Here is a 13,517-nt window from a genome sequence, read left to right as displayed (position 1 = left end):
TGATGCATGTCTAAGATTTATTCAATAATAAATGTCAATGGAATGAAGTCAGAATAACTATAAAAATTAGCATTGACAACAATTGCATAAACAGCTTTATAATGAAGACCGTACAGGGTCTGTCCATAAAATAACAAATAGATTTTTTTGTATTTACAGTTTGGGTCATTTGCTATGGCATCTGCATACTTTGTCCATTCCAGCATGATGATCTAGTGATCAACTACGGCCTAGTAGTGGCCCTTAGATTCCCTAGTCTCCCCAGTCATGGACACCAGCTCAGAGGTCCCAAGCTCCTCCCCCTCTCCCAGTGGGACACACCGCCCCAGCAGCCTCCTCAGAGCCAGCCGGAACTCCCTCGACGCAAAGTAGTACACAAACGGGTCAAAGCAGCAGTTGAGGCTGTTGATGCTCAGCGCTAGTTTATAGTATCTGTACAGGCTCTTGCCCTGGGCGTGGAAGACTAAGTGCAGACCATGAAGGGTGATGGTTGGTAGGTAACACACCACAAAGCACAGGGTTGCCAAGGCGACTGTGGTCTGAGCCCGTCGCCTTGACAACACTTCCCTCTTTCCATCACTGCCTTCAGCTGCCGTCGGCAACGACCTGTGCAGGCCTCTCGCCACGGCAACGTAACAGCTGACCAGGACGGCTAACGGCAACACGTAGAACATCAGCAGAACCACTAGGAAGTAGAGATAGGCTACTGATTGGTGAATGAACAGTTTACGTGGAAGCACATCGAAGCAGGTTGTGATGTTTAGCTCGACGACCCGGAGGGTGAGGTCACTGTGGAGCAAGGGTGTCTGAGTAATCAGAACAAATGCCCAGATGAGGACGCAGGCGATGGTGGCTCTCCGGGCGGTGCGCCAGTGTTTGGTGCGTAGTGGGCGTACGACACCGCAGTAACGCTCGAGCGCGATGGCACAGGTGGTGAGGACGGAGCAATGCATGTTGCAGTTCAGGGCTGTGGTGGTGAGGCCACAGAGGGCAGCGCCCCACGGCCAGTCATTACCCCACAGGTGGTACAACACCTGAGAGAGAGAGAGAGAGAGAGAGAGAGAGAGAGAGATGGGCTTAGTGGTCATCAAATATTAGCTATGTCCAACTAGAAAGGAAAAGTTTATGTAGAAACTTAGTGACATGTGACAGCAATAACAGTGCAGATTAGTTGTAACCGGTGCCAGAGTGTCAGAGACAACCTTGTACATGGCACATGAATGCGCTGTGTGTTACCTGTAGTGGTGGCGACTCACCTGTAGGGGCAGGAAGGCGCTGTAGAGCAGGTCTGCCAGGGACAGGTTGATGGCAAACACAGACGTGGGAGTGTGGCGTTTGTAGTGGACGTTCAGCAGTGCTACCAGAGACAGCAGGTTGCAGGGGGTACTGCACACAAACACAGACAGGTAAATAACAGGCACAGCCACGGTCATCACAGGACTGACCAGCATCTCCAGGGTGGCGTTGTTGACCCCTCTGGCCACCGCTTCTGAGGAGGTGTTCATCGTGACTGACCACAACAGTAACGTGACCACAGCAACAGGGAGAGTTGACCAGGGTGACCGGTCCTGTCACTTAGGTTGGGGTACAAGCATTACTGGGAATGATAAGGGAAGAAAAGAGAGTGTTATTACATTCCATTTGAATACACCAAAACCACACTATGTTGGAGGAAGTGAAAGATATTGGTTAGGCAACGAGATAGTAGTGTTGTTGAATGCAGAAACAGTGTGATGCTAATTCATCCATGTGAAAGACGAACAATGTTTTCCTCTGACACTATACTAACGTTACACTAGTTTCACTATTCACACCGTGACTAAAACTGGAGAAAGCCCCTGATGTTCCTTTTAAGGGGTGAAGTTATTGTAATACTCACATGGGACTTTCCATCGTGCCTATTTCACATCTGTGTATGTGGAAATACAAATTGGAACAGCAAATGTACTGTCATAAACAGCTTGAGGTGAAGTTAGTTACTTTTTCCTATTGACATATTATTTGTATTTTGCATTCATGCCTTCTACATGCTGTTGACCTATTGCTCATTACAGGGTTTCCAAAACTCGGTCCAGGGGGCCGTGTAGTTTTTGCACTACACAGCTGATTCAAATAATGAAAGCTGGATGATTAATTGGTTATTTGAATCAGCTGTGTTGTGCTAGGGAAAAAAATACATGTGCACCCAGGGGCCAGGAACAAGTATGGGAAACCCTGATCGAGTACAGGGGCTCTCCAACCCTGTTCTTGGAGAACAACCCTCGAAAGGTTTTCACTCCAACCCCTTTTGTAACTAAACTGATTTAGTTTATCGACTAGCTAATTATTATAATCAGGTGCGCTAGATTAAGGTTAGATTGAAAACCTACAAGACGGTAGCTCTTCAGGAACAGGGTTCGAGTGAAAACCTACAAGACAGTAGCTCTCCAGGAACAGGGTTGGAGTGAAAACCTACAAGACGGTAGCTCTTCGGGAACAGGGTTGGAGTGAAAACCTACAAGAGGGTAGCTCTCCAGGAACAGGGTTGGAGTGAAAACCTACAAGACGGTAGCTCTTCGGGAACAGGGTTGGAGTGAAAACCTACAAGAGGGTAGCTCTTCAGGAACAGGGTTGGAGTGAAAACCTACAAGACGGTAGCTCTCCAGGAACAGGGTTGGAGTGAAAACCTACAAGACGGTAGCTCTTCAGGAACAGGGTTGGACTGAAAACCTACAAGATGGTAGCTCTCCAGGAACATTGTTGGACTGAAAACTTACAAGACGGTAGCTCTCCGGGAACAGGGATGGAGTAAAAACCTACAGGAGAGTAGCTCTCCAGTAACAGGGTTGGACTAAAAACCTACAGGACGGTAGCTCTACAGAAACCTGGTGGGAGAGAAAACCAACAGGGCGGTAGCTCTCCAGTAACAGGGTTGGAGAGACCAGATCTACAGTACCAGTTAAAGGTTTGGACACACCTACTCATTCAAGGATTTTTCTTTATTTTTACTATTTTCTACATTGTAGAATAATAGTGAAGATATCAACTATATGAAATAACAGATATGGAATCATGCAGCAACCAGAAAAGTGTGAAACAAATCTAAATATATTTCAGATTCTTCAAAATAGCCACCCTTTGCCTTGATGACAGCTTTGCACACTCTTGGCATTCTCTCAACCAGCTTCATGAAGTAGTCACCTGGAATGCATTTAAATTAACAGGTGTGTCTTGTTAAATGTTAATTTGTTGAATTTCTTTCCTTCTTAATGCATTTGAGCCAATCAGTTGTGGTAGGGGTGGTATACAGAAGATAGCCCTGTTTGGTGAAAGACCAAGTCCATATTACGGCAAGAACAGCTCAAATAAGCAAAGAGAAACGAAAGTCCATCATTACTTTAAGACATGAAGGTCAGCCAATGCAGAACATTTCAAGAACTTTGAAAGTTTCTTAAAGTGCAGCTGCAAAAACCATCAAGCGCTATGATGAAACTGGCTCTCATGAAGATCGCAACAGGAAAGGAAGACCCAGAGGATAAGTTTATTGGAGTTAACTGCACCTCAGATTGCAGCCCAAATAAATGCTTCAGAGTTCAAGTATCTAAATCAAATTAAATCAACGTTTTTTTGTTGTTGTCATATGCACAGGGTGCAGTGTTTCGCTACACCTGCAAAAACATCTGCCAAATGCGTGTTTAGAGAGAATTTTATTTTTATTTATTTTTTTTACTGTTATTTTACCAGGTAAGTTGACTGAGAACACGTTCTCATTTGCAGCAACGACCTGGGGAATAGTTACAGGGGAGAGGAGGGGGATGAATGAGCCAATTGTAAACTGGGGATTATTAGGTGACCATGATGGTTTGAGGGCCAGATTGGGAATTTAGCCAGGACACCGGGGTTAACACCCCTACTCTTACGATAAGTGCCATGGGATCTTTAATGACCTCAGAGAGTCAGGACACCCGTTTAACGTCCCATCCGAAAGACGGCACCCTACCCTAGAATGCCAAGAGTGTGCAAAGCTGTCATCAAGGCAAAGGGTGGCTACTTTGAACAGTCTAAAATATCAAATACATTTGTATTTGTTTAACACTTTTTTTGGTTACTAAATGATTCCATATGTGCTATTTAATAGTTTTGATGTCTTCACTATTATTCTACAATGTTGAAAATAGCAACAAAAAAAATACAATTTAAATTAAACTTGAATGAGTAGATGTGTACAAACTTTTGACTGGTACTGTAGTATTTTACTTTTTAGCACTTTTTTTACTGTCGAGGAAGCTTGCTGATAAGAATTTGCACCACTTACATGTCAACAACAAAAAAACGTAGATTTAATTTGATTTAGATAGCTTGAAGTAGGTGTGGAGCTGTGAAGCAGCATTGTGAAGCTCATGAATTGTTATTAAAAAAATCTCCCAGGCTATGTATGCGGTCATTGAGATGAAACCTCACAGATTTTCCACTCTGATTTCAATAGATAGGTTTCCATCCAATTGGCAACAGATTTTCATACTAGTATTCTCAACCCCGCATAAAGAAAATACGTGCATTTCCCCACCAGTGGAGTGTTTTCCACCAAAGGGACTTCTTGGCGGATATAAATCAGTGCGGGATGACGTAGATGATCTAGCGTTTGTAATAGAGCTTAAAGCAGCATGATACACTGTGTCAAGAGTTTTTAAGGTACTTGCTGAGGCCTGCATATAGACAATATCACCATAATCCAGCACCGATTTTAAAAAAGTACATTGAACATGATCCTTTCTGCCGTTTGACAAATAAAAATAATGTTGATGTTTTTTGTCCATAATAATCTCACCATGTAGGCAATACATGCTCTATATCCAACAGCGCTATCTGCGCCCTGCTTGCTGTTGGATATAGCGCATGTGCCTATAACAGAGCGGGCACACTCACTATATAAGGCAAACAACTGTGTGAGAAACCCACCAGTAGAGTTAAAAATGTGATGGAAACCCATTTAACTTGTATTTTTTATTCGGTACATGGGAATTTAACCGCAAATTGTATTTTTATGTGCACTACGTCATGACGCACAGCCTTATATCTGCAACAAGTCAATATGGTTTTCATGAAGAAAAATAAAATACAAGTTTTTTTTAAATAAACAAAAATATGGTTTTTATGCGCAGTTTCGAAAATTCGCATGAAAATCTTTCGCCAATCGGATGGAAAACTAGCTAATGTCAGTGAACTATAGAAATAAAACTGACCAAGAATAAAAAAATAACATTTACAGCTAACATCTCCATGGAAGAACATTGATCTGTAAAATCTAAACTGATTAATGAAATGTATTGTTGGTGACTTACCTTTATGCACATGTGATGCGCACTGTCAGTGCTGCTACATTCAAGTGTGTAATCAGCAATATCACACAGGAAATGTGGTAGAAATTATTTGTTCTGTCTTGCCCAATGACAATGATGTTGGTTCGCTATCCCTCACCACTAAGGAACTGAACATGTGCCTGTAGTGTACCAGGGTGCATGCTGTTGACACGTGGTGAAAAGGCACTATCTGTGTCACTGCAAAGGAAAATACTGTAGCTGAACACAACAGTTGGTGGAGACAGAAAGGAAACCACCTACTGTACCTTTACTTTCTTCTCATATCACCAATCTAGTACTGTTTAATACAAAATATATACTGAACAAAAATATATTTGCAACATGCAACTATTTCAAAGATTTTACTGAGTTACAGTTCATATAAGATATTCAGTCAATTGAAATACATTCATTAGGCCCTAATCTATGGATTTCACATGACTGGGTAAGGGCGCAGCCATGGGTGGTCCTGGGAGGGCATAGGCCCGCCCACTTGGCAGCCAGGCCAACCCACTAAGGAGCCAAGCTCAAGCCAATCAGAATGAGTTTTTCAACATTTGACAGACAGAAATACTCCTCAGCACCCCCCACACACCCCTTCAGACATCCCGCAGGTGAAGATGACGGATGTGAAGGTCCTGGGCTGGTTTGGTTACACGTGGTCTGCGGTTGTGAGGTCGGTTGGACATACTGTCAAATTCTCTAAAAAGACATTGGAGGCAGCTTATGGTAGAGAAATTACCATTCCTTTCTCTGGAAAAAATCTCTGGTGGACATTCCTGTAGTCAGCATGCTAATTGTACGCTCCATCAAAACTTGAGACATTTGTGCCATTGTGTTGTTTGACAGAACTTGCCTTTTATTCTCCCCAGCACAAGGTGCACCTGTGTAATAATCATGCTGTTTTATCAGCTTCTTGATATGCCACACCTGTGAGGTGGATGGATAATCTTGGCAAAGGAGAAATAGTCACCAACAGGGATGGATGTAAACAAATTTGTACACAAAATCTGAGAGAAATCAACTTTTTGTGCATATGGAACATTTCTGAGATTTTTTATTTCAGCACATGAAATCGAACACTTTACATGTGGGGTTTATTTTTGTTCAGTGTATGAAATACAAGAATGGGTTGTGAGACACTGCTGTAGCCTACTCACAACAAAAAGCTGTTGTTAGTTCAGGAAACCACAAAGGAACAGCCCAAAATCACACACACACCTGCAGGACAGGAAACAAACTGTTTCACACCTCCTGTGCTGCAGGTGTGGGTGTGTGTCTAGACTTCTATGGCAGAGGAAGTCGGCTAAATTGTACCTAAAATGTGTGTATTATTTTTATTGTATTGTTTTCCAAGATACAAACACATCCCAGGTAATAAAGATAATACAAAGGCAGGTAAAAAACACACAAAAAACATGTTTTGTCAGTTGATAGTTTCATTGTGTAGCATTATGAGTCATCAATAGCTGTCATGTACATATTACGGCTATTTGCGAGTTCACAAAGTACATATTCTACATTTGAGTCCATCTGCTCCACAGAAGTATATCAGGAAAAGTCAACAGAATGACAAAGTACATCATTCTTCATCACTGTGTGTACAGAGGAAGTAAATACATACTTCACTGAGAATCTACTGTACCTAGGGTTACTAGCCTAGTAGATGCACAATGCAAAGAGATTCTAGAACCTAGATAATGTAGGCCTGGCTGTATTGTCCCTTCTCCTGATTACCAAGGTACAGTATGTGTTAGCAACCATTAACCAATCACTCTTCTCCATTGCTGCCCTCCCCCTCCTCCCCCTCCCCGCTTCGGGCATTGCAGCGGTTGCCATGGCGTTTTATGCCCCACACCACGTCAGAGCTGAAGGGGCAGAAGAGGCAGCGGTACATGCCCTGTCTGTGGTTGTGGTAGATATGTTTGAGTAGCGAATACTCTAGTATGAAGGCCTTGCTACACTCTTTACAGCAGTAAGGTTTGGGCACGTCGTGCTTGTAGCTCACGTGGTAGATGGCATGGCCCTTCATCTTGGAGCGCTTTCCGCACAGGCGACAGTTGTAGCGACCCCCCTGGCGCTGGATATATTTGGTCAGGAAGGCCTCTTCCTGCTTTTTGTGTTTGTCACTTTTTTTGTTGTTGTTGGTCTGTAGCTCCTCCTCTTCCTCTTCGTCGTGATCATCTTCCTCACTGCCTGCCGTAGAGCTTCTCTTTCGTTTCATGGGCCTACCGGCTGAGCGGGAGTCCTCTTCGTTGTCCTCGCCTCCCTCCATCTCCTCTAGTCCTCTTTTCCTACCTTCCTCCTCTTGCTTCACTCCTCCTTTGTCCTCATCCTCCTCTTCTGCCTTGGGCTCACTGAGAGGATGACTACTGTCTTTTGACAGCACGTCTACACTGATACCTTCCTGTTCTTCTCCCCCCGCCCCCCTACGCTCATCCCTTTCTCCCTCCTCACCGCCCTCTTCTCCCCCCTCTCCCTGGCCCTTCCCAGAGAGGCAGTGGCAGGTGAGCAAGTGGTCGTAGAGGCGAGGGAACTCCCTGGCCGTGTGGAAACACACGCTGCAGTGGAACAGCCGTGCCGTGCGCTGGTAGAAGATGGCGTTGCCCAGGCGACCCACAGGCGTGTCATCCAGGCGGCTTGGGTGGATCTTAGCGATGTGGATGAGGTAGCTGCAGTGGCTCTTACACTGGAGCAGACAGTGTGGACACTGGAGGTGCTGGAGATAGCTGTCCGACTCCCGGTCTCTGTCCCGCCCCTGTCCGCCAGAGGAGGAAGACTGCCTCTTGAGTTCCATAACAGCTCCCTGTGACTCCTTAATGTCCACAACGGCTTCTTTTGACTCTGACTCATTAACTTCCATCATGGCTGACATGGACTCCTTCACGTCCATTGCGGCTGAAATTGACTCCTTAACGTCCATTGTGGCTGTCTCTGACTCCTTAACCTCCATCAGGGCTTCCATTGACTGGAGCTCACTGGACACAGAGGGGAGTGAAAAACTTGCCGTTTTAATTATTGATTGTTGTTTATTTGAATACGACTGAATGTATGTAATACATAAGTGTTGTTAGTAATAGATTAGTAATGACAACGTAATTTAACAGTTGTCCAAATGCATACAAATTTACAAGCTAGCATTGTAGCCCGTCTGTACATCAGGAAATCTGTCACTAACAACGTTGTGCAGGTGTCAACATTTTACACTAGTTTAATCTAGATTCACATCCGGCATTGTAGAGGCATAATTCCAGCCATGTTCACAGAATGAAAGTATGCTAGTTCATTCCAAAATAGATTTAGCCAAACTCAAACTAGCTTACTGTGTAAACAATAGCACATAGTTCGTTCGAAAATGTACATTTTAACTCACCTATCAATTCTCAAAAAGCCAATGAAACGCACATTCCATATTTCCGTGACTAGATAGACTATGCCTGATTGCTGTTCGTTTACATTTTGCCGAATAATTTGATGAAATAGCAAAAATCTGCTATAATGTAACAGTTTTTCCTCGGGAGCCTTTCTTTGGTTTATCAGAAGTGACGCTCAGTACGTTGAAGTGACGTAGCCTCCATCATTAACTCTCTGCTCACCGTTTCGGCTCCCTGCTGTTCTGTATAACAGAATAATCCATGCGTGGTCTATCCTGAACTTCTTGGTTCGCTCTGTGTTGCTTCTTCTCGTCCTTTTGGCTAACATAAGGTGAAGAAGTATCGGTTCTGCTCGGGATATCGCTGGGATAAATCGTGGGAACCGCGTCATCCCACAACAATCTCTTTCTCGGTGTATGGAGTCGAAAACATTCTTTGCTGAAATGAGCCTCGCATATCCGAGTGCCGTTCAATACGCCATTCTTGTGTAAGGAGGCGAATTCCACCAATTTTAGGAATACGATGTAGTCTTCTGGAAAAGAGTGGAAACTGGTGGTTTGCAGCCCAGGACAATGCACCTTGTCGGCGTTTTGTAAATAGAGTAAACTGGGGCAAACACCAACGCTGTGATCGAAAACCCATACTAACATACGGTGTATGACATACTTAATGAGTATATACTATTGGTTAATTTTAGCATACTGTAAACGAACAGTATCCTTTCAATTGCGCGTAGTAGTTCTTCACCTGTCTACCGGAAGTTGATGCTGTTGCGATGCAACCTCTTGCTAGCTAGCATAACAAATGACTAGACATTTTACGAATTCGAGTGTGTTCTTAAATTCAATCTGGAGTGCCAGAGTGCGCTCGTAAATTCAGAGCGTTGTCAGATTGTCCGTTTGTAAATTCAGAGCGTTTTTCGCTCTTGGAGCACACACTAGACGCTCGGGCCAAGGAGTAGGGTTGATTTGAGCGTTCTGACCTTACAACGGCACCCAAGCTAACGTTGGCTAGCTTGCTAGCTACTTCCAGACACAAATGAGAACACTTTGACCATTTTACTCGCCCTAGCAGACCTGGTTCGCAAGTGTTCATGTTATCCAGAGCGTTGGTGACTGTAATAGGCTGGACACATGACATTTTTAACAATGCTTTTTTTCAATAACTAGTTCATCACATCCATCATGGAGCCCAGTTTCATAGTTTTACTATATGTCCCAGCTGCTTGCCCTAGTTTTGAAGTAATCACGAAAAAACAGGCCTTATTTTAGGGCATTTTTCACCCTGCCAGCTCCTATTAGTTCTATTGAGCACCAACTCGCCTTCTGAACGTTCTACGTCACAATGCCTGCTATGCTATTGTTGGCAATGTAGTTCAAATGTAAACAACAACAAAATATTACTCATGGAACTCTGAGGTCGTCCCATTGTTTCCTATAGGGAAATATAGGTATGTCTGTCTATTTCGTCAAATATCTCGTGATGTGTATATTTATATATATTTTTTAATTGGACACCATATTAATCATGAGAATCTCTTGTTTCTAATTGTGTAAGGCGGGGCAGTGTATTCTGCTGTCATCAAACACTAGCCACAAAATACCTTTTGCCCTTGGAACACTGAGCTCCCCCCATTGTTTTCCTATGGAAATATCTCGCAATGTGTATATTTAGATTTTTTTGTAGTCAGACACCATTTTAATCATGAGAATCTTTTTCTAGTTATGTGAGGCTGAGCAGTGTATTCCGTTGTCATCAAACGCTAGACCAGAAATAGTCCGAAGTTGCAATACCGTACCTGTTGTTGAAGTTGCAAAGTCGGAGTAGATGGCAAGAGCGAATTCATGAATGCACCCGAATGTCCATTGAGAACGCATAACGACTGTACCATATAGCTAAGCTAAGAATGATGGGAATAATCAAGTCAATCAACATTAGGTAGTTAGTTAGCCTATAGTTAATATACTGGCAAGTTTTATGTATAAGTTAGTAGCCAACTAATGTTAGGTAGGTAGCTAAGATACCGGTACATACTGCTGTAATGAGATGCAATGTGGTTCGTAAGGACAGCGTAGCTGGCAAATTGTCAGCCAACATAACGTGTAAAGTAACTTATTTGAAAAATCATTACTTTATTACATTGCTCAACATTTTCTTAACGTTTGTCTTAATTAGTTAAAACAATGAATTTATATCCGCTCTCGTACTTCGGCTGCATATTTTCCGCCATTTTCTTCATATCGGAAAACGATGTGAAGCCATGCCCATTTCCTGAAGAATTGCATTATGGGCCCTAAAGTACGGAAATAGTGTCCTCTGCGTGTATACTTCATATTTTGGCAAATTTAGTACGACATCCGGGAACTTTTGGCATACTAACTATATCCATACTATGACCAATAAGCATACTATATAATCAATTCACGTCACAAATAGTACGGTTAATGCGGTTAGTATGAGTATTTGAACACAGCTCAAGTGATATTTAGGTTTCCACCATGGAGGTAGAAAATCTTTAACTCATCTTTATATATGTGCACTAATGGCTGCTGTGACACGCTACTGAGGTATAATAAGAACAGGGCAGGCCATTGAGGGCTTTCTCATAGAGATAGATAGAGGACTCTAGTGGGCAAAAGTTGTTTTAGCATGGGCAGCGCCATTCAGTACTTTAGACATTTTGAAATAGTCAACTGTGCAAAGCAAAGGATAGAGGGACAAACAGAGGGGACAGGTTTTCGGAATGAAATGCAGCTTTGATTTTGGCTTGTGATTCCTTTTGCTCCAAATGTGTAAATCTCCAATAAAAGTTGTATCAATTAAACATCACAAAATCAAACAGGGTGGACATTTTGTAGTCTTTGGTGTTTCCCAGCCTCTTATTCCCCCCCCCCCCCCCCACTTCCCCTCAAACCGTAGAAACGACCCAGATACAGAGTAAAAACGTGTGAAAGGCGGAACAGAGAGAGTTGTGGTTGAGAGACTGGTTAGGAGAAGTTGAACAGAAGGAGCATGGTGCCTTGACATTATTGTAAACAATGAGTGCTGGGCAATATCACACATTTAAGCTCTGGATTTCTCAACTTACCCCTAAACCACACACACACATCCACTCACACTTTCAATCCTAGACAAACGCATGGCCATTTAATGTACCTCGTAACTCAGCAAAGAGTTGAACTGGCAAACAGGTCCTGAAAACAGTGTTGACACATATGACACCCACAATGACCTGAAGCCTCTTATTTCCCCTCAAACCGTAGAAACGACCCAGATACAGAGTAAAAACGTGTGGAAGGCGGAACAGAAAGACCTGTGGTTGAGGAACTGGTTAGGAGAAGTTGAACAGAAGGAGCATGGTGCCTTGACATTGTTGTAAACAATGAATGCTGTTGCCTGGCTACCCAAACTCTCTGCTCCGGCCAAACGCCACGCCAATAGATGTAAGTTTATTCTCTGCAATTAGTCTGAATCTGAGTACCTCCCGACGATTTCTAGAACGCAAACACATTCTAAACACTCTGGTTGGTCCCAGAAACCGATGGGTTGGGGCAAAGCCAGAACACATGTGGGTAAAGTAGTGTTGTGAAAATTTGTCATTGGCTTTGATACTCTGATTGGTTGGAGATGATACAATCACTGACAACTTTGTTTTGTACATGACCTTTCATTTTGATGTCACCACTAACGACTTCAACAATGGCAGTCTCAGATTGAAGTATGTAGCGAACATAGAACAGTGGAAGAATTCAGTTTGAGTTGTCAGGAAATGAGTGCTGGGTAATATCACACGTTTACTCTCCATATTTCTCATTCTTCCCCTCAAACACACACACACACACACACAAACACACACACATCTACTCACACTCTCAATCCTAGACAAACCCATGGCTATATACTTATTGTACCTCGTAACTCAGCTAAGAGTTGAACTGGCAAACATTAGGTCCTGAAAACAGTGTTGGCACACATGACACCCACTCCCAGGAACAGAAAAGACACCTACAGGTACAGTACAGACAACTACAGGTACAGTACAGACACCTACAGGTACAGTACAGACAACTACAGGTACAGTACAGACACCTACAGGTACAGTACAGACAACTACAGGAACAGAAAAGACACCTACAGGTACAGTACAGACAACTACAGGAACAGAAAAGACACATACAGGTACAGTACAGACAACTACAGGAACAGAAAAGACACCTACAGGTACAGTACAGACAACTACAAGTACAGTACAGACAACTACAGATACAGTACAGACAACTACAGACACATGTAAAGTGCAGACAACTACAGGTACAGTACAGACACCTACAGGTACAGTACAGACAACTACAGGAACAGAAAAGACACCTACAGGTACAGTACAGACAACTACAGGAACAGAAAAGACACCTACAGGCACAGTACAGACAACTACAGGAACAGTACAGCCAACTACAGGAACAGTACAGACACCTACAGATACAGTACAGACAACTACAGGAAAGGTACATCCAACTACAGGTGCAGTACAGACACAAACAGGGACAGAACAGACACCTACGGGTACAGTACAGACAACTACAGGTACAGTACAAACATCTACAGGAACAGTAGAGACACCTACAGGTACAGTACAGACAACTACAAGTACAGTACAAACACCTACAGGTACAGTACAGACAACTACAGGTACAGTACAGACAACTACAGGAACAGTACAGAGACCTACAGGTACAGTACAGACAACTACAGGTACAGTACAGACAACTACAGACACATGTAAAGTGCAGACAACTACAGGAAC

At 43.2% G+C, this 13,517-nt stretch overlaps 2 protein-coding genes and 1 pseudogene across 2 annotated transcripts; 1 reads left to right on the top strand and 2 right to left on the bottom strand.

Annotated features, from left to right (window-relative positions):
* Positions 1-10: 10 nt before the first annotated feature.
* On the bottom strand, positions 11-6,275 carry LOC129840217 (P2Y purinoceptor 8-like). The gene is made up of 3 exons (XM_055907890.1): positions 5,322-6,275; positions 1,257-1,597; positions 11-1,034 (listed from the first exon to the last, which is right to left on the bottom strand). Exons 2-3 carry the CDS (start codon positions 1,503-1,505, stop codon positions 231-233), a joined length of 1,053 nt encoding a protein of 350 aa, XP_055763865.1. The 5' UTR covers positions 1,506-1,597; positions 5,322-6,275; the 3' UTR covers positions 11-230.
* Positions 6,276-6,378: 103 nt separating this feature from the next.
* LOC129840216 (chromosome alignment-maintaining phosphoprotein 1-like) lies at positions 6,379-9,855 on the bottom strand. Its single transcript, XM_055907889.1, has 2 exons — positions 8,713-9,855; positions 6,379-8,317 (listed from the first exon to the last, which is right to left on the bottom strand). The coding sequence occupies exon 2, from the start codon at positions 8,302-8,304 to the stop codon at positions 7,111-7,113; it is 1,194 nt and encodes a 397-aa protein (XP_055763864.1). The 5' UTR covers positions 8,305-8,317; positions 8,713-9,855; the 3' UTR covers positions 6,379-7,110.
* Positions 9,856-11,211: 1,356 nt separating this feature from the next.
* LOC129840336 (F-box only protein 36-like) overlaps positions 11,212-13,517 on the top strand; it is a 5,821-nt pseudogene continuing 3,515 nt past the window's right edge.

This window comes from Salvelinus fontinalis, chromosome 41, assembly GCF_029448725.1.
Source record: "Salvelinus fontinalis isolate EN_2023a chromosome 41, ASM2944872v1, whole genome shotgun sequence".
Taxonomy (NCBI): Eukaryota; Metazoa; Chordata; class Actinopteri; order Salmoniformes; family Salmonidae; genus Salvelinus; species Salvelinus fontinalis.
This window is presented reverse-complemented; position numbering and strand designations above follow the sequence as displayed.

What these genes read in the sequence shown, in the direction of transcription:
- LOC129840217 (XM_055907890.1), bottom strand. Translation starts at nt 1,505, where the DNA reads ATGAACACCTCCTCAGAAGCGGTGGCCAGAGGGGTCAACAACGCCACC. An exon ending in GCGCCTTCCTGCCCCTACAG is followed by an intron (nt 1,035 to 1,256) that starts GTGAGTCGCCAC and finishes TCTCTCTCTCAG; the next exon opens with GTGTTGTACCACCTGTGGGG.
- LOC129840216 (XM_055907889.1), bottom strand. Translation starts at nt 8,304, where the DNA reads ATGGAAGCCCTGATGGAGGTTAAGGAGTCAGAGACAGCCACAATGGAC.